The sequence below is a fragment of the Rhopalosiphum padi genome, chromosome 2 (assembly GCF_020882245.1).
Source record: "Rhopalosiphum padi isolate XX-2018 chromosome 2, ASM2088224v1, whole genome shotgun sequence".
NCBI classification, from domain to species: Eukaryota; Metazoa; Arthropoda; class Insecta; order Hemiptera; family Aphididae; genus Rhopalosiphum; species Rhopalosiphum padi.
The window spans coordinates 58,426,790-58,449,875 of NC_083598.1; the positions used below are offsets into that span (position 1 = coordinate 58,426,790).

Consider the following 23,086-nt stretch of genomic DNA (forward strand, 5'->3'; position numbering starts at 1 on the left):
ATATCTTAACAATCAACCTTTTAGGGCACATCGTATTCTCTTTTACCTCTGTTGTGATTGCTCGCTTCTACAACCTTTGTTCGTTGAAGGTGCACTGTCGTGTGTCGTTCCTCCCATTGAGTTTTTTATGTGTGATTTATCATCTCTAGGTTCGTTTATATATTTTTTGTATTATTCCCGACAAATTATGTTATTCACTTCTAACAGTTCTAACTATCAATTATAATTGTTGGGAATAATTAGGAATTGAAGAATATTAAATAACACTAATAAGTCTTTATTTCTGATAATATGTTTAAAATGATCAATCGAGGACTGAAGTCTCATCAATATTATTGTTAAGTAGGTAATTTATATATATGAATCTTATTTGATGAAACTGGATAAACTTTTAAGGTTTTAATTTAAATAATTGAGAATAATATTTGCATAGTCAATATGAGGGTGTTATATAAATATCATCTAAAACATATATAATTTTTTTGATCTTTACAAATTCTGAACGATGTTATATTTTTCCATTTAATAGGAGATAAATCTCATATTTTTTAAATTTTTATATGATCTCTAGAATTAAAACTGTAACTTTATAGTTTACCACATATTATTGAGTGACAATTTGGAAAACATCTATTGAAAATAAAACATTTGGAAGTACTTGAACTTTCAATGCTAAAGAGTTTACAATGAAATGAACAATATGAAACTATTATCATAGAAACACCTTGAACTATTAAGTCAAAATATTATCCAAGAACTACATATAATGGTGAGTCACAAAACTCTTATTGCAATTATTATACCACAGCTGTATATATCTATTCTTAGTCAGTGGTGTTCCCATGAATTTTTTTGAGAGTATACTATATCATCAAATACGCATGTATTATGGATTTATGGGTATACGCAGTTACCCATAATATTGAAAAAAAATCTTGAGAGTATACGGCGTATATGTAGTATACCCTATGGGAACACCCCTGTTCTTAGTGTTTCATAAGTGTAGCAGTCATCAGAATTTGGATTATGAAAAGAAAAAAGAATATAATACATTATAAGCTATAAACCAATTTGGATTTTTTAATAAATAATTTGTCTAACATTTACATATAATAAAATTATAAAAATATTTAAAGGTAATTACACAACTATACAATATATATCCAATATCAGTTGAACATTAACATAACTACATAAACATTGTGGAAAATCTAGAATATTCAAGAAACCTTAATTTATTAATCTTGAAGATGGCAACATTGATGTAAACGGTCTCTGTGACTGGTCCACGACATTGTCTAATAACATGCCTTCAATATTCAAACTATTTAATTCATTTGCACTAAAACATATAAAACAACATTTTAGATTTTTAAACACAATAATTTTATTTAGGTTAATTTTAGGTAATGAAGTAAATTTTTTTGTAAGACAAACCAAATTCATTCAATCAATTTTTTTTCTTCATAATTTAATATAAATATTTTTCATTATTATTTTATATATATATATTTTAATGTTTTTACAGTTATATTAATTGATTTTTAATTTGTTCTTTATTTCCTGTACAATGGCTTTATTTTATACATTACATCTATATTACTTCGTACATAAAAATAGTAAATGTATTTTTTTATGATATTGATTGGTCCAATGATAATATTAATGCTTGAAATTATTTACTTTTCATTAAATGTACAATTTCAAATTTTATGGCTTTTTTTTAGACTGATATGTTTTTACTATTTAGGTACCTTAACAAACATATTGTATACTTAATAGTAAATTATGTGAACATTGTGAATTTTATAAAATACATATAAGAAATGTAAAAAATATAAATACATACAGCTTACATATATTTATATGTAAGCATTTACTTACGTTGACAAATCAAACATAGCTTCATTCTGCTCCTTGGAGATATCAAATATTACTGTAGAATATTGATTTAAGTTTGATGTAGTTTTAAAACATTCTAAAATCCCATTATATACAAGCAGATCATCTACTAAAATCTTTATAAACATAAAAAACAAATATAAGTTATTTAAAAATAATAAAATGTATTATATAACAATTATTATAAAATATATTATTGTCTCACAGCAAATTCTTTTACTCCTCTTAAAGGAGTTTTTGCATAATTCCAAATTTTGAACATGGAGACATAAGTAGGTTCATCAAAAACTATATAAATTTTGGTGACCTATACATAGAGAATAATTAGATATACTTTTAAAAAATATGTATGTATAATGAATAACAAAATTAAACCTCTGAAGGTAAAATTGGAGCCAACCACATATGGGAGCCGTCCATAGTATCATTGATCCCATCAATAAGATTTTCAGGTGTACGGATATCATTTTTGTTACTTTTTAGTATATTTACACTGCTTGGCCAACAACTAATATCTTAATTATACAAAATATTTTATAAATATTTTTTTTAATATTTTATTTAGCTCAAATTGTATTACTTTTAGAGTCCAAATGTATAATTTGTCCCAATTTATCAAATAACTGGATACCATTTAAGCCTATATAATATTGATCACCCCAAGTTGATAGTAAAGCAATTTGATAAACAAATCCAACTGGAATTGTTACATGCTCATAATCAGGATTATTTATTCCTAATAAAACAGAATAATAATTATTTTTCTACAAATTTCAAATTATATTTTATGCAGAAAGTAATAACATAATAATAATAATACCAACAGTAAAAACATTAATATTACAGATAACTAATTTTAATTTATATTTAAAATACAAAACAGTAACTAAATTATTATTAAAACTGTTGGTATTATGTAAATATAAGCTAAGTAGGTAAGGTTGTATATTATTATTACAAATTATGATTAGATGTAAAGTAAAAATATACATACTTATATGATGTTTAGGATTTGCAATATTTAATTCTTTAGATCGAGCGGGACAATGCTTTGGAAGTAAAGGAATTTTTTGACCAAACTTATATCTGCAGTGTCCAGGGCCACGTCTTACTTGAACTATACCTCTTTCAACCAATTCTCGATCATCAATATTAAGTTTTATAAATTTAACCTGTTAAAAAAATATGATTTTATACGTAAAATAAAATAATAAATAAAACATACTCCACAGTCTAAACTTTCTGTTAATCCATTATAATTCCATATAACCAATGCTGACAAATGAACTGGAGCTAAAAAGTTGAATGTCAAAGTTAAAGGCTCATCTGGTAACTCACAAGTCCACATATCACAATCTTTATCGGTAATATGGCATTCTAATAATCTAAACATGTTAAAAATTTTAATTGCACTCAATATATCATATTTTATATGTATTGATTTATTAATATTAGATATGACATTATGAATTATGCTTAATAATGAGAATTTTAATAAGAATCACATTTGACATTTTGACATCTACATATTTCATGTATAATAAATAAATTTTAAACAAAAATGTGAATAATTTCTAGATATTAAGCATAATATCAGAATTAATTCCATTGTTGGTAAAATATGTACTAAAATAAGAAATATCTTACTTGTCTACATTAGATGTATCAATATTACATTTTATACTGTCTATTTTAACTAAGTCACCAGTCTCCCCTAATACTTCTAATCCTAGTAATCCAACAATATTAAAGGTATTTATTGAATCTGAATTATCTAATGAATTCCAAGTTGAAATGATAGTAATAGTCAATGATTGTTGACATAATACTGATCCAGTTATTTGATACTGAGGTTTCGAGTTAGATTCAGAAGAATCAGAAGATATATTTGTAACAATTGGTTGTGCACATGTTAAAGGTCTGATAATCTAAAACAAATTTAATATGTTAAATTGTTAAAATTTAATAGGTTTTTGTGTTTTTTGTACTCCAGTATCAGCTGTAAGAGGACGTTGTTGTGGTTCAACTGAAATAGAATCAACTGTATTGTTGGCTTCTAATAATATTGAATATGAAGTATCATTTTGTGCAATTTTTTCCAATATATCATCATCTAATGTGTATAATATTGTCTAAAATCAGTATAAATAACAATTAATGAAAATTAAAATGAAGAATTATCTGCATATTTAAAAATATATTATTTAATATGATTACAGAACAAAATGTTTAGTATAATAGTATACAATATACTAGTCAAATATAATATATTACAAAGTCACATTAAATTAAGTATAAGATAATAAATAAAATTAGTCAAGTTTTACTTTGGATTAAAAAGACTTCAATACTGGTATGTCAAACATTGTTGAATGAAGTTTTTTAAGTTTTTTTTATTAATTAGCCATAACTTATAAGATTCATTTTAAATAACTTACATCACCAAAAGCATCTGTACATCCTACAATTCCACCAGATGCTCTTGCAATTTCCCCTTGAAATATTAACTCAGAGTTAAGGTACATTTTTAAATCTTTGGCACCTCTATAAGAATGGATTCTTGATTTATTGTAGTTCTATTTGAATAATTAAAATTATAAATATTTTATTTAAATATAAGTAATTTGTTATATTATATTAATTTATGATTAACTTACCCATATTCTGATCATAGCTACTGTATGTACTCCATCAAACTCTAAATAAATAAAATGATGAGCACCTGGTGTGAATGGAGTTAACCATAAATGCATATCATCCCTTGTTCGATTAATCCCATCTATCAAATTGTGTACAACTCGGGGATCTGATGTATATTCTGGTAAAACATTTATATCTGATGGATCAGCCCAAATCTGAAAAAAAATTTAAAAGTTGATGAACATCTTTTTACATTTTACTATATTATGAATATTGGATATACATACTTTTAAAATATTTACTAATTGACCTTTATTGTTGAAAATTTCTAAACCATTGAGGCCAACATAATGTTGATCACCCCAAGTACTGGTTATATCCAATTTTAATGTAGAGCCAGATGGTAGTTCAGGTATTACAAATGGTGTATGTGATTGGGATTCATTTTTTGAAATGTGTGTGTCAAATTCAGATTCCATACCAAAACTCATTGGTGTTTTATGATCTATAAGTATGTAATAGGTTATATAATTATACTATTATAGTTTATTGAATCATTAAAAAACATTATATAGATTATTTAAAAATATATTAAATAAAATAATTTTTAACTAATTTAAATGGTACTAATAATTAATAATATTATAATTTATAAGGTACATTGTCAAATTTGTTATTACAATACAAATAAGTATAAGTATAAATATAAATTTAATACAATTTACCTTGTCGTTTGCTAGTAAGTCTTCCTTTTTGTTTGCGATTAAAAAAGTTTAAAGATGTCCAAGACTGTTCGAGAAAATCTTCATTAATTTGGTTTGTTGGTTTTTTAGATTTTATTATTTCATCAGGAACATAATGTAAAGTTTGATTAGATATATTTTTAATATTAGATATAGCTCGCCGACCATAACGGGCAGAATTTTCCCTACGTTGTGTTTGTGCATCTATGCCTTCATCAAGCAAATCAAATAAATCATTTGATCTATTCGATATTGTTGGAGATATATCCATGAGGACTGCAGGTTCAATTGGTCTAAGACGTGCACTTTTTGCATTTGATATTTTTCGATTTCTTCGGGACCGTGTTGATACATTTCGAGAACTACCAATTCTCCTGAAAATCATAACTATTCATTAAAAAAATGTATCTGACAGTACTCAATAATTAAAAATCTGAGTAAATCATTGTTATATTTTTTTTAAATGATGACATCAATTTTCAACTCACTCCGATAAATCTTCCAACCATAATGGAAACACTTCTTTCGACATGAAGTAAAGATTTTCATATACAAGGAAATATAATGTCTTAGATTTTATTTATTTATATTATACTTATTTTTAAATGTGTTTAATAAGAAGTTGAATGATTATTTAATATAATTGTATTACAATAGGTATAGTAATTTAAATTAAATATTCATAACTAGCTCTTATCTGTTATTTATGCATCAAATATAATAATTTTTAGTTGTTTTGAAAATTGTTGTTATAGCAACCAAAACTTATGACATTATGAACTATAGTAGATAAACTTATTAGATAAATATATTTTATCTTATCACAGAAATGAACATTATATATTTATGTTATGAACTAATGAATGATTGAGTAATAAACTAATAAGTAATAAAAGCAAGTGTAAAATAGCTAATTAGTGATTAAATCAATCAAATTACAAAATAGTTTTATGTGATATTTATAAGTTTTAAATAATATAATACAGCCATTAAAATATTTTAAAATGTTTACTATAAATAGGTTGTCAAAATTGAACAAAAAAAGTTTTATATTTAAAAGTTTATCTACAAAACCAACTCAAGAACATACTCAAGAATTAGTCAATGTCAAAAGACTAACAAATGATGATAAAGGTATTGTAATCATAGGTCTTAATAGACCAGGATCAAAAAATGCAATTAATAAGCATATGGTCGATCAGTTACTAAATACTTTTAGACAATTGTATAATGACAATGAAACAAAAGCAGTCATTTTTCGAAGTCTTGTAAATGGAATATTTTGTGCTGGAGCAGATTTAAAAGAACGTTTAAAATTACCATCTTCTGATGTTGGAAAGCGTGTATCAGATATACGTAATTTAGCTAATGTCATAGAAAATTTACCTGTTCCTGTTATTGCAGCTGTTGATGGTGCTGCATTAGGTGGAGGTTTTGAATTGGCTTTAAGTTGTGATTTTATTGTATGTGGTTCAAATTCCATTTTTGGATTAGTAGAAACTAGACTTGGGATAATACCAGGTGCTGGTGGCACTCAACGTTTAGCACGTGCAATTGGCGGTTCACTTGCCAAAGAATTGATTTATACTGCTAGACTTTTTAATGCACAGCAGGCTTTACAATATGGAGCTGTAAACAGAGTAAGTGAACAAAATGAAAAGGGTACAAGTGCTTATAATTGTGCTTTACAAATTGCTAGAGAGATTTTACCTAATGGACCATTAGCAGTAAGAATGGCTAAAAAAGCAATCAGTCATGGACAACAAGTAGACATAAATAATGGCTGTGCCATTGAAGAATTTTGTTATAGTCAGATAATTCCAACTAAAGATAGAATGGAAGGACTATTGGCATTTGTAGAAAAACGAAAACCAAATTACACAGGGTCATAAGCTTAATTCAATATTACATTCATAATTGTTTAATGTTCAAAACTGGAATTTATGTAATATATTTATATGATTCAATTTTATCATTTCATTATTTTTAGTTATTACTCGTATACACAAAAATATTTTAATAATATAAGTAAATCAATTAAATTAAATCAGAAGTGTTGTAGTAATCTAATTGAATAATTAAGTTGTACTGCAGGAGTCACTTAAATAGTTTATCACATTTTGTTAATTTACGTAATGTAACAAAAAAAAATGGAAAAATCAGAATTTACATTCCAAAGATAGTTTATAAATATATTTTTATGTAGTTTTTAAATTACAAGAATTGAATTAACTCAAATAATAATTGAGTAAAGACATAAAAAGGGAAATTAATTTAGTGTAGGAAAAATATTGATGAATACATATTGCCACTTATAAATTGAAAAAAAAAGGTTATTAAAATACAAAAGCTATTTTAAATAAAATAAAAAATGAAATCTACCAGTATATTTGAGATAAGTGATGATTAATCATTTCTTGGTATATCTAAAAACCATAAACTTTTTAATTTTTATGGGCTCAAATCATTTACATACAAATAAGTATCTTTGGAAATTAATTGAAATTACCTGTTAAATTTAGATGATAAATTCATTACTTACTATTTAAAGGTAATTCAAATTAATAATACTTTATATTCTGTAAAAAGAAACGAATCCAATTTTGGACTTTAAACAACAATCAGTATTTAAACAATTTTGTTCCAAATTACATTAAATATAACATGTAAAGTTTCATTTAACTTTTTAATTAGGAAAATAAAATAATATATTATATTACTATTGTCTATCAATGTGGTAGAATATTTATTATTTAGAATTGATCGATTGAACATTTCAAAATAAGAAGAAATAATTATACAATTTAAAAATTTCCATTTTCACTTTTTACTCATTTCATCACAGATATAATAATTTAGACTATAGAGTATAGTTTATTCTAAATATCTATCTATGCATTTTATTAAAATAATCAAAAAATATACATTAAATTATCAGTTGGTTATTTAGTATATTATGTATTATCTTTAATCGTGATGTAGACATATAAAGATTTGTCGGTTACGTATCACCTAGATCCCGCGACAAGTAGATCCACGTACGTCAATTGGATCCCATTGGATATTTAGAACATCAAAGACAATTTAGATTTCATATTAACTATAATCTCCCACGTCATTTAGGTACCCAGAAATAGGCGGAAATTTAAAAAACTTGTCTAAAAAAAAATACTTAAATAACAATTTAAATTTTAAAAATATTATGAAATAGTATGAACTATAAGAAGTTACATGGCGTTCGTAAAATCTCTAATTCCATTAATTATGATATTAGATTCGATGTTTTAAATAAGTAGTAACGTTTCATTATATTCTAATATACACGATACATGAATTATAGATTATGTTAATGTAGAACTTATATATAATTTTTAAAAGAACTTGCTCAAATACCTATATATTATAATAGGTAAATACATCAAAACCTAACCATTGACCTAACAGGGTGACTTTACTTATTTACAAGCATTGTATGACCACTTATTCCTTTAATGATAAATTTATATTGGACTTATTTATAAGTTTATAATATTTCTCGTTTCTTAATATAAATAATTATTTAATTGGTATTTAATAAAAAATAATGTATGCAAGGTAACTATAAGATAAGAATAACAGTGTTAGGTAATTTTCCACACCACCTTTATTATTAAACGAAGTACAATAACATTGTCCGTATTGTTTAATAACTTTTTGAGGTATTACACGAGGCGCGTTTTTTTATTGTGGTGTCCCCAGTAGGCCTAATCCACATCCTAAGCGAGAACGCATCATATGCAGGGGCGTATTTAGGTAGGGGTTTTGGGTTCAGTTGTCCAGAACGGCAAAATTTTAAAGATTAGAGGGGCGGTAAATTTTTATTTCGTACTGGCGCAGTAACGTCAATCATTAATAATTTTCACAACACATGTGTGCCATAGAGGTATAAAATACTATAGTATTTATATAACATGGTATTCTATGGTATTAACAGTTTGACCACTATTGCGCGGCGTAGAAGTTTTTTAATTTTTTTTTTAAAGGGGAGAATGCGGCAAAATATGTGTTGCCCTTATCCTAAAATTCCTAAATACACAACTGATCATATGAATGCATTCAAATAATAAAAAAAAAACATACAATAACTTAAACTATGTAGATATTAATAAAATTATATAATATAAAACGGGTAATGTGTATAATATATGTGTGTTGCCGGCCGGCGATAGTGAATGTGTTGGATGAGTGGATGAGAGATGAGCGCTAATGCGTAAAGGGGGGACAACTAAATTAAGATGAGCTTCTTATTGATGCTGCCAATCTTCCTCCGGGTTGAAACGAAGCCGAGTGCCGACACATTTCCCATCAGCTTTGTGACAACTTCTTCACTGATAAATATTATATATTTATATAAAGTATACCTATACCTACTACGGTTCTAAAAATTTTAATATATTACAAACAAACCCTTTCGACAGTTGATTATCAGTTGAATTTCTTTTTGATGCTGCAAATCTTCCTCCGGGTTGAAACGAAGCCGAGTGCCGACACATTTCCCATCAGCTTTGTGACAACTTCTTCTTCTTCACTAATAAATATTATATATTTATAAAAAGTATACTAAACCTACTACGATTCTAAAAATTATATTATATTACAAACCAATCCTTTGGGCAGTTGATATTAAGATGAGCTTCTTATTGATGCTGCTAATCTTCCTCCGGGTGAAACGAAGCAGAGTGCCGACACATTTCCCATCAGCTTTGTGACAACTTCTTCTTCTTCACTAATAAATATTATATATTTATATAAAGTATACTAAACCTACTACGATTCTAAAAATTATATTATATTACAAACCAATCCTTTGGGCAGTTGATATTAAGATGAGCTTCTTATTGATGCTGCTAATCTTCCTCCGGGTGAAACGAAGCAGAGTGCCGACACATTTCCCATCAGCTTTGTGACAACTTCTTCTTCTTCACTAATAAATATTATATATTTATATAAAGTATACTAAACCTACTACGATTCTAAAAATTATATTATATTACAAACCAATCCTTTGGACAGTTGATATTAAGATGAGCTTCTTATTGATGCTGCTAATCTTCCTCCGGGTGAAACGAAGCCGAGTGCCGACACATTTTCCTTCAGCTCAATGACCAATTATCCGTCTGTGAGTAGTCCATGATCCAGCCAAATGTTCGGTTCCTATAAAACTTCAACTAATGTGCTGATTAAATGTAATTTAAACTTATAGTAAAATTTTAATGTTTAAGAAATCTATGTTGGTGTTCTTTTATTTTTGAATTTAAATTAATTTGAAATTTTATATTCATAATTTATCAGTTAAAAATGTAAACAAGAACTAAAAAGATTATAGTATATTGCAGTTTAACTTTCTGTTCGGTGGCCACCTTTTTAATTCCTCACTCTCTTTTATAAGAAAGTTAAACAGCACAATAACTATAAAAAAATATAAATTTAAACATACACAAAGACGAACTAGCTTTGTGATAAGAAAAAAAAATTGAAAAATTGGTAATTTATCAACGTATTATTAAAATAAAATGAACACCTAAAACCGTAGTACAGTATATTATCTGAAAAAAAAACCATAAAAATTAAATATAATTTAAGTAAATATCCATAATATACTGTACTACTGTTCAAAAAATTATATTATTAAACAAACACAGCCTTGCGACACTTATTTGTGTTATTCAGATGAGCTTCTTAATGATACTGCCAATCGTCCTCCGGGTTATAGCGTAATTATTTCACTTTTTTTGTTTTTCCGATATTATGGCAAGATCTGAAATTTTTTGTTTTATTTTACTATTTACCACCCAAAGTACCAAATAGATCCATATTTGCTACAAGAATTCATGACAAACAAAAAATAAACTACATAATTGTAAGATCATTATACATTTTTCGCTACGTCCACGTCCAGGATCTAAGGTGTACTATTCTACTACTATTCTAATATAATATAATCGCGAATAATACAAATAATACATGGTTGTTATTTCTCACAATTTTTTTCTACTATAACTAATGAGTAAAATAAGTAGGCAATGTGTACTATTTTTTCATTGGACCCTGGAGAATAAAATATGCGTCTACATCAACTACATCGTCCGACTAGCGCGGATTGTTCATATAAATTTGTATATTTTAATTTAAGTTTAAAAAATAATTTTAATCCCAAAAAAGAAAATAAAAAAAAACTTACTTAAGCGTCGACTGTTCCCGTGAAACCGAGTTGTGTCAATCTTCAGACTATACGTAGTAGTGCACCGCCGCCGAAGAAACTGCAAATTTTCTTCATATCGATCTTCAATCGTTATTCTAAATGAGAATAAAAATTCATTTTTATGAAAATAAACAGCACGAAATTAAAATGAGAGTACTTGTCATGTACTTCAGTACTGTTCATTAAGACTATATTATAGAATTGTTAATCGTCTTCGACGAATGTCATCGATTGCCGTATACCACAGATGACGAATATTATAATATGATAAATCTATGGTTTTTTTTTTATAGAACTCTTTGTGATATTATACGATCTTTTTTTCTATTTTAGCTGTTTGACATATGAACGTAAAATTGAAACATTTAAACTATAGACCAAATCTTATTATAGATATTGCAAAGTATTAATATTTTATTCTAATGAAAATGATTACAAATTATTTAATTTAATCTATAAAAATAGTAAACTAAACAAAAAGAATTATGATTAATATCGTTATGTTTCTGAGTTATTATTTCTGCATTCTTTTGGTTTTAATCACGCAGTGCTTTAACTTAATCTTACATATTCTTACATGTAAACTTATATATATATATCTGAAGACACCTATCATAATAGAAACAAATTCATACATTTCCTTTATTATGGTTTCATGTAACAAATAGTACCTAGTCAATGCTTTGAGGAATTCAATTTGCAGTACCATTTTACAAAATAATCAAAAATTACATTAAATTAAAGATAAAGAAGTAATTATATTACAGTGTTGGTTTATACATTAGTGATTAAGTTTATTACTGTAATTAGTTTGTGAAATTTGAATTTGAAAGAAACAGTCAGTCAACCTTCATTAATAAGTATAATAATTTTGATGTATTATGACTTATAATATTATATGTTGATTGATATTGCTAAGTATTTTATTTTATTTTTTTTGTGTAAAGTTTGACAAGCTACATTTTTTCCGAAAACATTGCATTTATCATAATTATTATTATAATATTGTATAAATAATAAATATAATTTATACCGTATTATATTTTTGTTATATACTTTTGAGTTAATAAGTACAACCCTTTCGTAAAATAATTTGAATAAATAATATCTTAAGATTAATCTATACGTATGTCAAAAATGTCATTGTGTCCGTATAGTATAACAAGTAAAAAAAACTTTTATGTCCCTACAAATAATGTTTTAAATAATAACAAAATATCATAAATATACATAATTTCAAAATATTTTGAAAAAATACTATTTGTAAGAAATAATCTCATAAGAATTTAATTAAATTAATTAAAGTGCTAAAATGCTAAGATACCTTATACTAAAAAAATCTTTTGGGCAAAAATTTATTAATTATCTTAGTCCCACATATTTCAACTCACTGCCAATTAATATTAAAATAAATATATACAATAACTCCAGGAATCTTAAAAAGTCGAATCTCAAAAAATTAATTTTCAACTGGTTAGAAACTCATTTAGACTAGTGTTTATCGTTTATGTATATTATAATTCATGTATTTGTTTATTTATTTATATTTTTATTAATTATTGTATTAATCACTAGATTTTGTAACTCTCTACCATCATCACAAGCTTGCTTTCAGGTGGTAGATAGATTCATTGTATTATTATATTATTGTAAATTTGCTCTTTTGAGCTATATATAATTTATTATAATAAAAAAAAAAAAAAAAAAAAGTTTTAAGAATCTAAGATTATTCGTTTTTGAACTATAACAAAATATAAAAATTATTTGGGAAAAAATATTTATTTTTAGGGTGAGTGTATAATAAACATTTAATAAGTTATAGGTATAATACTGAACTTCAAATAGTCATAAAAAATAATGTGACTTTCCAGTAAACATATTATTTTTGTTTTAGGTTAAAAAAACTAGTGAGAATTAGTATATTAAATTTGTATATAAAAAGACAATATTATATAAATATCTGATGAAAAAATAATTTTAAAATTGTATAGATTTAGACAAAATTTGTCAACATTTTGATTTTAAACGTTTATAAAAATATAATATCGTGACTATACATTTTTTATTGCAGTAATTTAGTGACTGATGAGGAACATTGTATTAAATTTTAAATCATATTTGATATCAATTATTTATATCGGCTTAAAAAAAATTAATTATTTAAAATTGTTAAAATTTTTTTATAATTATAAAATGTATAGGAAATAATAATGTAGACAGTTGGTAAAATTTTCAACATTCTATGATTAGAATTTTTGAATTAAAACTTATTAAATGAATTAATTTTTCGAAATTATACAAGTATATAGCGTAATGATTCCAGTTTTACCGATATTATGACAAGATCTAAAATTGTTTATGTTATTTTACTATTAACCACACAAAGTACTAAATATAACATATTTGCTACAAGAATTCATAACAGAAAGAAAATTTTAAAATCAATATACATTCATTGTGCTACGTCCAGGATCCAAGGAATAATTGAAGAATTTATTTTATTCTTGGCTTTTTTTTAACTTTAACCTTTTAAAAGTCTCATGCCATATTCACAAATTAAAAACAGTTTGCGGACCAGACAAAAATAAAAATAAAAATTTTATATTCTTAAATTATTTACTATGAAAAAAATATTATCTAGAACTTTAAAATAATAAAATATTAAAAAAAAGATTTCATCGTTTAAGAATTTAAAACGGGTCGTATACAAATATACAATAACCCGCCGGTTGCCGACTATCGGAAATAAAATATAGGTCTAAGTAATCGGGGTGGCAGCTTGTACAAGTCAATAAATATTTATTTAAAGTATAAAAACTAAATTTATTACTACCCTAAAATTATAAGAAAATTAACCTACGTAAGTATCCTTCGACGCTTTTCGACGAAATCAAGCTGTGGCATATTAAAGTTTAAACGTGTCATCAGCCACCGAAGAAACAGCTAGCTCTTGTTTCTTCATTCGTCTTCTTTGCGCTTCAGAATGAAATTATTGAAATTTTTTATGAAAATGAGAGCACTTGTCATGTACTGAAGGCTGTTGTTTGACGACTGTTTAATAAAATATTAGAATGGTTAATCGTCTCCTACAAATGACGACGATTGATGTTTGCCATGGATGACAAATATTATAATAATATGATAGATCATATGTTTTTTTTTATTGAACTCTTTGTGATATTATAGGATTCATTTTTATATTTCAGCTGTCTTGCATACGAAACTTTTGGTATCTAATTAATTTCATACGTAAAACCATAATAATTGTATATCCTGAATTTTTTTTTTAAATTATAATTTTATTATTTCAATAGTTGTTTTGTAAAATTTCTCACCAACAAATAAGACCATCTTCGACCAGCATAATTTTACATTGTACACAATGTATTAATGCAATATACATTGAAAATTGAATTCAAATTATACAAATGCGTTATAGTGACATACTTAACCTAGTTTACATGTATAGTATTGTAGTCACCTACTATAGTAGCTATACAGCAGTTTACGGGTGGGCTGTACTAAATGATTGATAATTTTAAAAATATTTAAAAGTTGAATCATTCAATTAATATTACATACTAAATAGTTAATAGATTATGATCTACGTATAATAAAGAAGGACCTACAAAATCAATAAAATTAATTTCTAAATACAAGTAGTTATTCACATTCGACTCGTTATATACACATGTGACTATATCATTACCGTTTCGGTACCATCCTGTTTAGGAATAATAGGTACATACCTACTCATACTATTTATATAGGTTCTAATGTTAATATGTTCAGATAATTTGCGATATTAATATATATATATATAATAAATGCATCTATTTATGGTATTATGCTATTGTTATTTTATCCTATAAGTGTATAGTCAAAATATTTTGAAAATTATATATGTATAAGAAATGCAAACATTAACATTTGTTGAAATTTTCAAATAACTACAGTTATTCGTTTTTAAATTACTACAAAAAAAAACAAAAATCGGTTGAGCAGAAATAGTTTTCACAGAAATATGAAATGAATATCTAATAATGTCATCAAAATTCAAAATTCAGACAATTATAAAAAAATATTAATGCGTCTTTTCAGAAAACTTTTTATTTTTGTTAGGGATAAAAAAAACTTATACTAGTCAAGTACTCGGCCAGTTAAAAATGAAAAATGCTATTTATACAATTAATATAAATATAAATTATTATATACAATGGGTCTGGTAATATACTAATATGAGTTATGACGATTATGTATTTTTGGTTTCACGTATTTTATGCATCGCGCGTTCCGGAATAAAATATGCATACGTATACGTAACCGGCATGTAGCAGATTGTCCGGTGCAATAAGTATGTATTAATTTTATGTCTAAAAAAGTAAATTAAAGCTCCAAAATTATAGAAAATCAAACTCACGTAAACATCGATTTTGTTTTTGAACTCCACATCGCCGACCCAGGAACACCTTTCCTCGTCCGTCTTTACCACGTTTCGAATTGAAGATATTGAGATATTTCATAAAAATAAGCTGAACAGAACGGCATATGCGTGTAAAATATTATATATATTAAAGTACGGTTTAACGATTTGTACGTCCATTTTTTTCTCCGTTAAAATTATTACAATCGTCAATCGTCTCCGACGAATAACGAAGATTGATGATTACCATAGATGATAGATTAATATGATAGATCCATATCCATAGATTATATACTGTATTATTATGTTGTAATATTATTATTAGCCAGACATTTAAATTTATTCGGGAGTCTGCCGTTCGAAAGACTCAATTGTGTACTTATACAAATTTTATATGCACGACAAGGCGGAGGGCGGGGTAGATTGTATAGATGTTGTTCAGGACATTGAGACTAGACTCATTCAAAGTTTCTGCCATTGGCATCGCATAAATTAGTAATTAGTTGTTGTTATCGATATTTTTCGCCCGTATTATTATTGAATGACACCAGTCTTCTCATTATTAATGTAAAAATATTATAATATTATCAATAATCAATATTAATATCGAAAACCATCATAATTATTTTCCAAATAGACAAAAATATTAAATTATAGATACTACAATTTTCTTCAAACTTTTTTATTGCTTTACTACCTTTTTTTATGGTGAGTCCGTCATCTCAAAGACCCCTAACGAGCCGCCACTGCAGGTGTTAATAAATTTATGGCATAAACAGCTTAAAAATAATCTACATATTATTTTGAACACTTCTCTGTTAGTGTTAAATAATAATACACAAATTGGTGTTTTTAAATAATATTTTTGTAATAAGTGAAAACAAAATAGATAATTATACCTATATAATCGTTATTTTTCGTTAAAATATACAGTTTTGTCAATATTCAAATTTGGTATATGTACTAACAGTAGCGCCGAACACGGGTATGAACTGGGGAAAATTCCCCAGAAATATTTTTGGGTGGGTGGGTGATAATCAAAAATAGTTTGTTATGCAGTATCTTGTATGTATATAGTTAGAAATAAATATAGTACCATTCGATCGTAACTAACTAAACATTTTTTTAGTAGGTGGGTCTAACACCAGCATTTTTTTCCCATAACATGAAATATAGATCGGCGCCACTGGACTTACGAATAACCTCTGAGACTGGGAGTGAGAATATGAATAAAGTTAAAACTTTTAAGCAATAATAATAATATAATAGTAGCTATAGCTAGTTATATAGTTGTACTAATAGTTATATAAGTTTCTGATTAATATAAAAAAAACATAAGATGGTGACCAGACATGAGTTATGGCTATTTTAACTGAGAAGTGAAATGTTCAGTAACTTCAGTTACTAAATTTTAATTTTTTATTAGATGTATAAACAAAACCGAACATTATGAAAGTTTTATTTATGAAATAATTTATGCGTGTATTATTAAAACATTAGGTTATAATAATAGAAAATATTTTTTAATTGTCTATTAAACAAAAATCATATGGTTTATGCTAGATAACAACTGTTATACTAGTGTTACTACGATGTAATAACGTAAATTGATAATTAAAAATTAATAATACTAATTACAAAATTAATTAATTTGTAAAATCCTTATGATTATTTTAATCCCCCGTCAATTAGATCCTTATGCGTCATTTTAATCTCGCGTTAATTGTATCCTCTTGCGTCAGTTAGTCACCGGGATCTAGCTGTCGAGGGATCTATGTGACCGTTCACCAGATTTGACTAGCGTACACTATCATTCTATGATAACAGCTCGCACTAAATACCGCATGTTTTCAGTTATGAGGAGGCAACTCAGACAACAAACATAGAATTTATTGGAGTCTGGAGAAGCAAAAGGACCTGCTAACTGAACACAACACTAGACATATACATTTTGTTCTTCAACTAAACCATTTAAAAAGATATGTATTAAAAAAGTGTATTATTAGGGATATCAGAACCAGTATACCATTAAAATAGTCAATTAGAGATAAGATTTAACATTTTAATAAACAGTAAAAATTTGAGTTTTTGTCAAAAAATTATTGACAAAACGAGTTGGTGGATTTATACGAAGTGTTAAAAAGACAATTTACTAACATTTAACAGTAGAAACAATCATTACAATGAATTTAAATCCTTTATCAGATTGTGAAAAAATGTTCATATTGGAAGCAGCATCTCAAAAAATTGTAAGTTCATCATTACTTATTTGAAATTTTGTTTCACATGTTTATTATTTGGTCAATGGTCAAGTGTGTCTTTAAATTTAAATAAATATTTTTTTTTAATTGTTTGTTTCAGCGTCTTGATGGTCGTAAAAAAGATGAATATAGACCACTAAAAATTGAATTTGGACTAGACTGGGGTAATTGTCTAGTAACACTTGGTTGTACACGTGTCTTTACTCAAGTTAGCTGTGAAATATATCAACCTAACAATAGTCGTCCAAATGAAGGTGTACTACAAATATCTGCTGAGTTAGCAGGAGACAACAAGCTTAACGATCTAACAAAAATAAATCAAGTTTTAGAAAGATTTTATAAAGATTCAAAATGTATAGATCTTGAAGCATTATGTATAATTGCCGAGGAAAAAGTATGATTAATTTATTTTATTTTTTGTAATTATATTGTGTTAAAATAGATCCCTATTATAAACATTAATAAGATTAATATGCTTAAAATATAGCAGCGACCAAATAATAAGATTTTTTTGGATATTTGATTCAAAGATATTTCAACTACAAAAAATACATAAATAAATCATCATAAAAAATATATTATTGATACGTTTTTGTGTTAAGATAATGTACATAATTCTGTTAAAATTAATATAAATAATTAATATTTTTTAATATATATATATTACCATTATAATGGTATACTTTATTTAATTATTTAAATTATTAATTATTAGTTGATTTTATATTTATATTCATACTAAATTATTGATGCTTACTGATAATATTTATAATTTTAATAATTTATAAATTTATAATAACTTTATCTATTTTTAAATTGCCAATTAAACCTAATCCTACACAGTTTAATTTAAATAAAATAATTTAATTCATAAAGTTAAAGTATTAATTAAGATGTTTAAAAGTTTTTAAACTGGAGATTATTTACACTATATTAATGTATGTTAGTATGTACTTAAATCGTGTTTTAAATATTTCTAGGTGTGGAAAATTAAAGTAGATTTGAGTGTTTTGAATATGGATGGTAATACTTTGGGATGTTGTTCAATTGCAACTTTAGCAGCATTGATGCATTTTCGGCATCCAGATGTTATGTCAACTGGAGAAAAAGTAATTGTCTATTCTAGTTCAGAGAGAGATCCTATACCATTATCACTTCATCATCATCCAGTAATTGTAAACTTTGCAATTTTTGAAAAATAGTACGTTTTGTTGTTGTGCTATTCATAGTTTTTTTTATAATTAATATTCAGATTTGATTTTAGTGATTTCATTATTTTGGATCCATCGTTTCTGGAAGACAAAGTCTGTGATAACAAATTGTCTATTTGTTTTAACAACCACAGAGAAATGTGTGGTGTTGACATTGAAGGATGTGCTTCTTTAAGTCAGGATCTTCTTATGAACTGTTCCAATCAGGCAGCTTCCATGGCTATTAAACTTGTAGATAAAATAAAATCAGCTATACAAATTGATATTAAAAATCGGTAAGATTAATAATAATTAAATTAGTTAAACTTTAAATCATAAATTATTGACTATTGTAGGGTATTATCTGTAGGTATACTCCTCTTAACAATAATATTCTTAAAACTATTCAAATCTATTTCAAAGAAAATTGAATTTAAATCTAATTTATAAATATATATTAATACAACAGTTTTTTGGTTTTATTAAAAGATTTGTCAATTTACTAGTAACTAATCTTTAAATATGTTTAATATATTATTTTTGTTCTAGTAGTTCTAGTAAATCAGTTAAAGGTCTAGAACCAGCTGTTTCTGAAGATAATGGTCTAAAATTATGTTTGTCTGATAAATTAAAATTTGTCGGCCCATCCAATCGAGAAAATAAAATAGAAGAGATTGACGGTACCTATAGCATTTTATTTATTTATTATTGTAGGATATCATTTATACAGGATGATTCTTTTATCATGAACCACTCATTATTTCAAAAAGTATTCATGTTTTTGAAAATATTTTTTTACATTGTTTCAAGTTGTTAAAAAAATCAACATTTTTTTAAAAATATTATATTTTTAATCCTTATTTTTTTTAAGTTTTTTACTTTTTTGAATGACAACATAGTTTTAATTTCATATCTCAAAGCAGAACATTTTCTAAGTATTTTGATACATAAAAATCTAGTTTAGGGCAAGTAATTTATGAGTTATAGGTATTTTAAGTTTTGTTGCGCGGAGTCGGGTGGTACAGGGTACCCCGCAAAATGTTTGTTCACTACTCCGCTTGTCTAAATTTTAAATACGTATAACTCATAAACTACTTGCCCTAAATTCGATTTTTATGTATCAAAATATTCAAAACATTATTCTGCTTTGGAATATGAAATTAAAATTGTATGTTGTCATTCAAAAAAGTAAAATACTTAAAAAAATATAAGGATAAAAAATTTTCAAAAACATGAATACTTTTTGAAATAACGAGTGGTTCATGATAAAAGAATCACTCCGTATATATATATATATATATATATATATATGTATGATCTTTACTGTAAGTATATGACTCTAAAATTTATTTTTTAAATTATTTGTATCATTTCTTTATTATCCCAATTTTATCTAATCTATCCAAGGCCTCAACTGGAAATTAATTTCGAGTTGGGGGCGGTGTTTAACCCCCCCCAGGTACTGCCTCGAATTTATCCTTATAAATAAATCAAGTTATAATATCATAGTAAACATTTTAATTTGTTTTACTTGATTATTAATTGAATAAATATGGACTAAATACTTTTTATGTTATTAAAATAGGAATACTTGTAGACTTGTAATGAAAATTGTATTTATCATACAATTTGAATATAGTTATGACTGACTTTTTTTAACAACTGGAATACACTGAATTATTTGAATATTAATCAATAAATTTAAATATTTGCAAGTTGAAAAAAGAAAGTATACACTTATAACTTATAAGCATCGGAAGATTTTTTTTTCTATTGTTGTAACATTACAAAACAATAAAGATTTGTTCTATTTACCCAACTTATTAATTTTTGTAGTCAAAATAACTGATAAGCATTTCAAAATATTTTTGTGTTGTAGAAAAAATGGTTGTTGATCAAGAAGTGATTAAGATAACTGATGGAACTGCATTCACAACTTCTCACAAATTGCATCAAACAAATGATATAAAACAAAATGAACGAAATGACGATTTAATTGTCATTGATCCTGAAAGTAGTGAATCATCATCAAGTGATGATAGTGTTGAAGTTGTTAGTCATTATAAATTAGATGATATTAGACCTGTTATAGGCAAGTATGGTAAGTATTTTGGGTTTTGTAAAATATAATTATTTTATGAAGCTCATATTTTCATTAAATTATTTGTAAGTTAGTACTTTTTGGTTATCGACACCATATCTGAAATAGCTGTAGATAAATAAAGATGTTACCACACTTTTAAATATAATGATTGGCATTTGGCATCTTATATTGATGATAAATAACTAAAATCTAATAAAGCAAATATTAAATATTATGAAAACAATATTTTTTTCAAAGTTTCTAATTTATGCTTAAAGCTTATACAATGCATTAAAATTGCATAGTAAAAGTCTTAACCTTGAAGTACTCATTTTAAAACATATTATGTACTTTGAAGTTTGAATGCATTGTACTAGAGCTCCCAAAAAAATAATTAATCCTGGTTTCTGGTCCAAGTCAAAACTTTTAACATGCCATTTACAGCAGCCTAACAAAAATCAACTTTTCTGTGAATTACCATACGACACCATGTTCTTCAATAACGGAATTGTTCTTGATATTCTTTTGTTAGACAGATAATAAACTTAGTTATGATATAAAAACTATAAATTTATTTGATATCTTGATTGCTATTTGTAAAAGTTGTCAAATGTATGTATATTATTCCACTATAGCAAATTGAAATATTAACAATAACTGAAAAATACCTTAATTATTATTAGTTATTACTAGAGCGCGGATTTCTATGCAATTGCATATTTTTTTCCTTTTAATATTTTTGGATTTTTGTCAGTCATCTTCACGAATCATCATAATATTAACTTTTAAGCTAATGGTGAAGTTTATTTTGCATATTTCTGCATATTTAAATGCTATTGCATATTTTTGCATATTTTGGCAAAATTCAAAATTTATTGCATATTGAAGCGAAAATTTAAAAAAAATGTATAAAATAATATTTTGTCAAGTAGAAAAATTAAAAGTAAATTTCGAAAACATTCAGCTCGAAGATCTTTATCAAGACCCGACAATACTAAGTTGCTTCAAATATGCCCCAATAACTTCGGTTAACGTCAAACGTTCGTTCTCAGTCTTTAAAAATACGTAAACCGATAAACAACACAGCTTCATAAAAGAAAAACTTGAAATGCATATGATTATTCATTTTAAAAATAAATTAAGTTCAGAAAATTCCCTAATTTTTTTTTTATTAATTATTATAATTTTTATTGTAAAATTTAAATAAATAAAAAATTCTTACATATTTCCATAATTTTGACTGCATATTTTTTTACATATTTTCATGATTTAGACTGCATATTGTTTGCATATTTTCATGATTTTTACTGCATATTATATGGCATATTTCGATAGTTTTAAGTGCATAAAAATCCACGCTTTAGTTATTACAATCTATACTCTATATCAATGTTTTAGGCATTTGAATCTCTTTTCTTAAATTATTTATTATTTTTTAAATAATTTTAATTAATAAATTTATTTGTGTACTATTTTTAGTTGTTTCTGATGATGACAATAGTGACTCAGGTACCATCATTTTGGATTAAACAAGTAAATAAACTTTATAATTATGTGTAAAAATTTCAATTTGTACCTATATTATTAAACTGTATTTTATAAA

At 25.6% G+C, this 23,086-nt stretch overlaps 3 protein-coding genes and 1 long non-coding RNA gene across 6 annotated transcripts; 2 read left to right on the plus strand and 2 right to left on the minus strand.

Annotated features, from left to right (window-relative positions):
- Positions 1 to 1,052: 1,052 nt before the first annotated feature.
- LOC132921528 (katanin-interacting protein-like) lies at positions 1,053 to 6,812 on the minus strand. 2 transcript variants are annotated; one of them, XM_060984595.1, is made up of 14 exons: positions 6,672 to 6,812; positions 5,268 to 5,659; positions 4,830 to 5,047; positions 4,560 to 4,757; positions 4,341 to 4,478; positions 3,891 to 4,034; positions 3,550 to 3,830; positions 3,128 to 3,287; positions 2,897 to 3,074; positions 2,483 to 2,638; positions 2,278 to 2,417; positions 2,108 to 2,209; positions 1,885 to 2,018; positions 1,053 to 1,342 (listed from the first exon to the last, which is right to left on the minus strand). In XM_060984595.1, exons 2-14 carry the CDS (start codon positions 5,554 to 5,556, stop codon positions 1,231 to 1,233), a joined length of 2,250 nt encoding a protein of 749 aa, XP_060840578.1. In that variant the 5' UTR covers positions 5,557 to 5,659; positions 6,672 to 6,812; the 3' UTR covers positions 1,053 to 1,230. The 2 variants fall into 2 exon arrangements, with proteins under 2 accessions (XP_060840578.1, XP_060840577.1); XM_060984594.1 differs by lacking the exon at positions 6,672 to 6,812 and adding an exon at positions 5,774 to 5,817.
- Positions 6,153 to 7,260, plus strand: LOC132921529 (methylglutaconyl-CoA hydratase, mitochondrial). The gene has a single exon (XM_060984596.1). It carries the CDS (start codon positions 6,290 to 6,292, stop codon positions 7,175 to 7,177), a length of 888 nt encoding a protein of 295 aa, XP_060840579.1. The 5' UTR covers positions 6,153 to 6,289; the 3' UTR covers positions 7,178 to 7,260.
- A 2,080-nt stretch (positions 7,261 to 9,340) lies between these two features.
- On the minus strand, positions 9,341 to 10,032 carry LOC132922896 (uncharacterized). Its single transcript, XR_009661072.1, has 3 exons — positions 9,927 to 10,032; positions 9,732 to 9,852; positions 9,341 to 9,652 (listed from the first exon to the last, which is right to left on the minus strand). It is a non-coding gene; the product is annotated as an uncharacterized LOC132922896 (long non-coding RNA).
- A 7,741-nt stretch (positions 10,033 to 17,773) lies between these two features.
- On the plus strand, positions 17,774 to 23,086 carry LOC132922279 (exosome complex component RRP45-like). Of its 2 annotated transcripts, none has more exons than XM_060985711.1 (7): positions 17,774 to 18,198; positions 18,311 to 18,604; positions 19,191 to 19,411; positions 19,475 to 19,696; positions 19,950 to 20,080; positions 21,280 to 21,501; positions 22,963 to 23,086. In XM_060985711.1, exons 1-7 carry the CDS (start codon positions 18,133 to 18,135, stop codon positions 23,010 to 23,012), a joined length of 1,206 nt encoding a protein of 401 aa, XP_060841694.1. In that variant the 5' UTR covers positions 17,774 to 18,132; the 3' UTR covers positions 23,013 to 23,086. The 2 variants fall into 2 exon arrangements, with proteins under 2 accessions (XP_060841694.1, XP_060841695.1); XM_060985712.1 differs by having other exon boundaries at positions 19,953 to 20,080.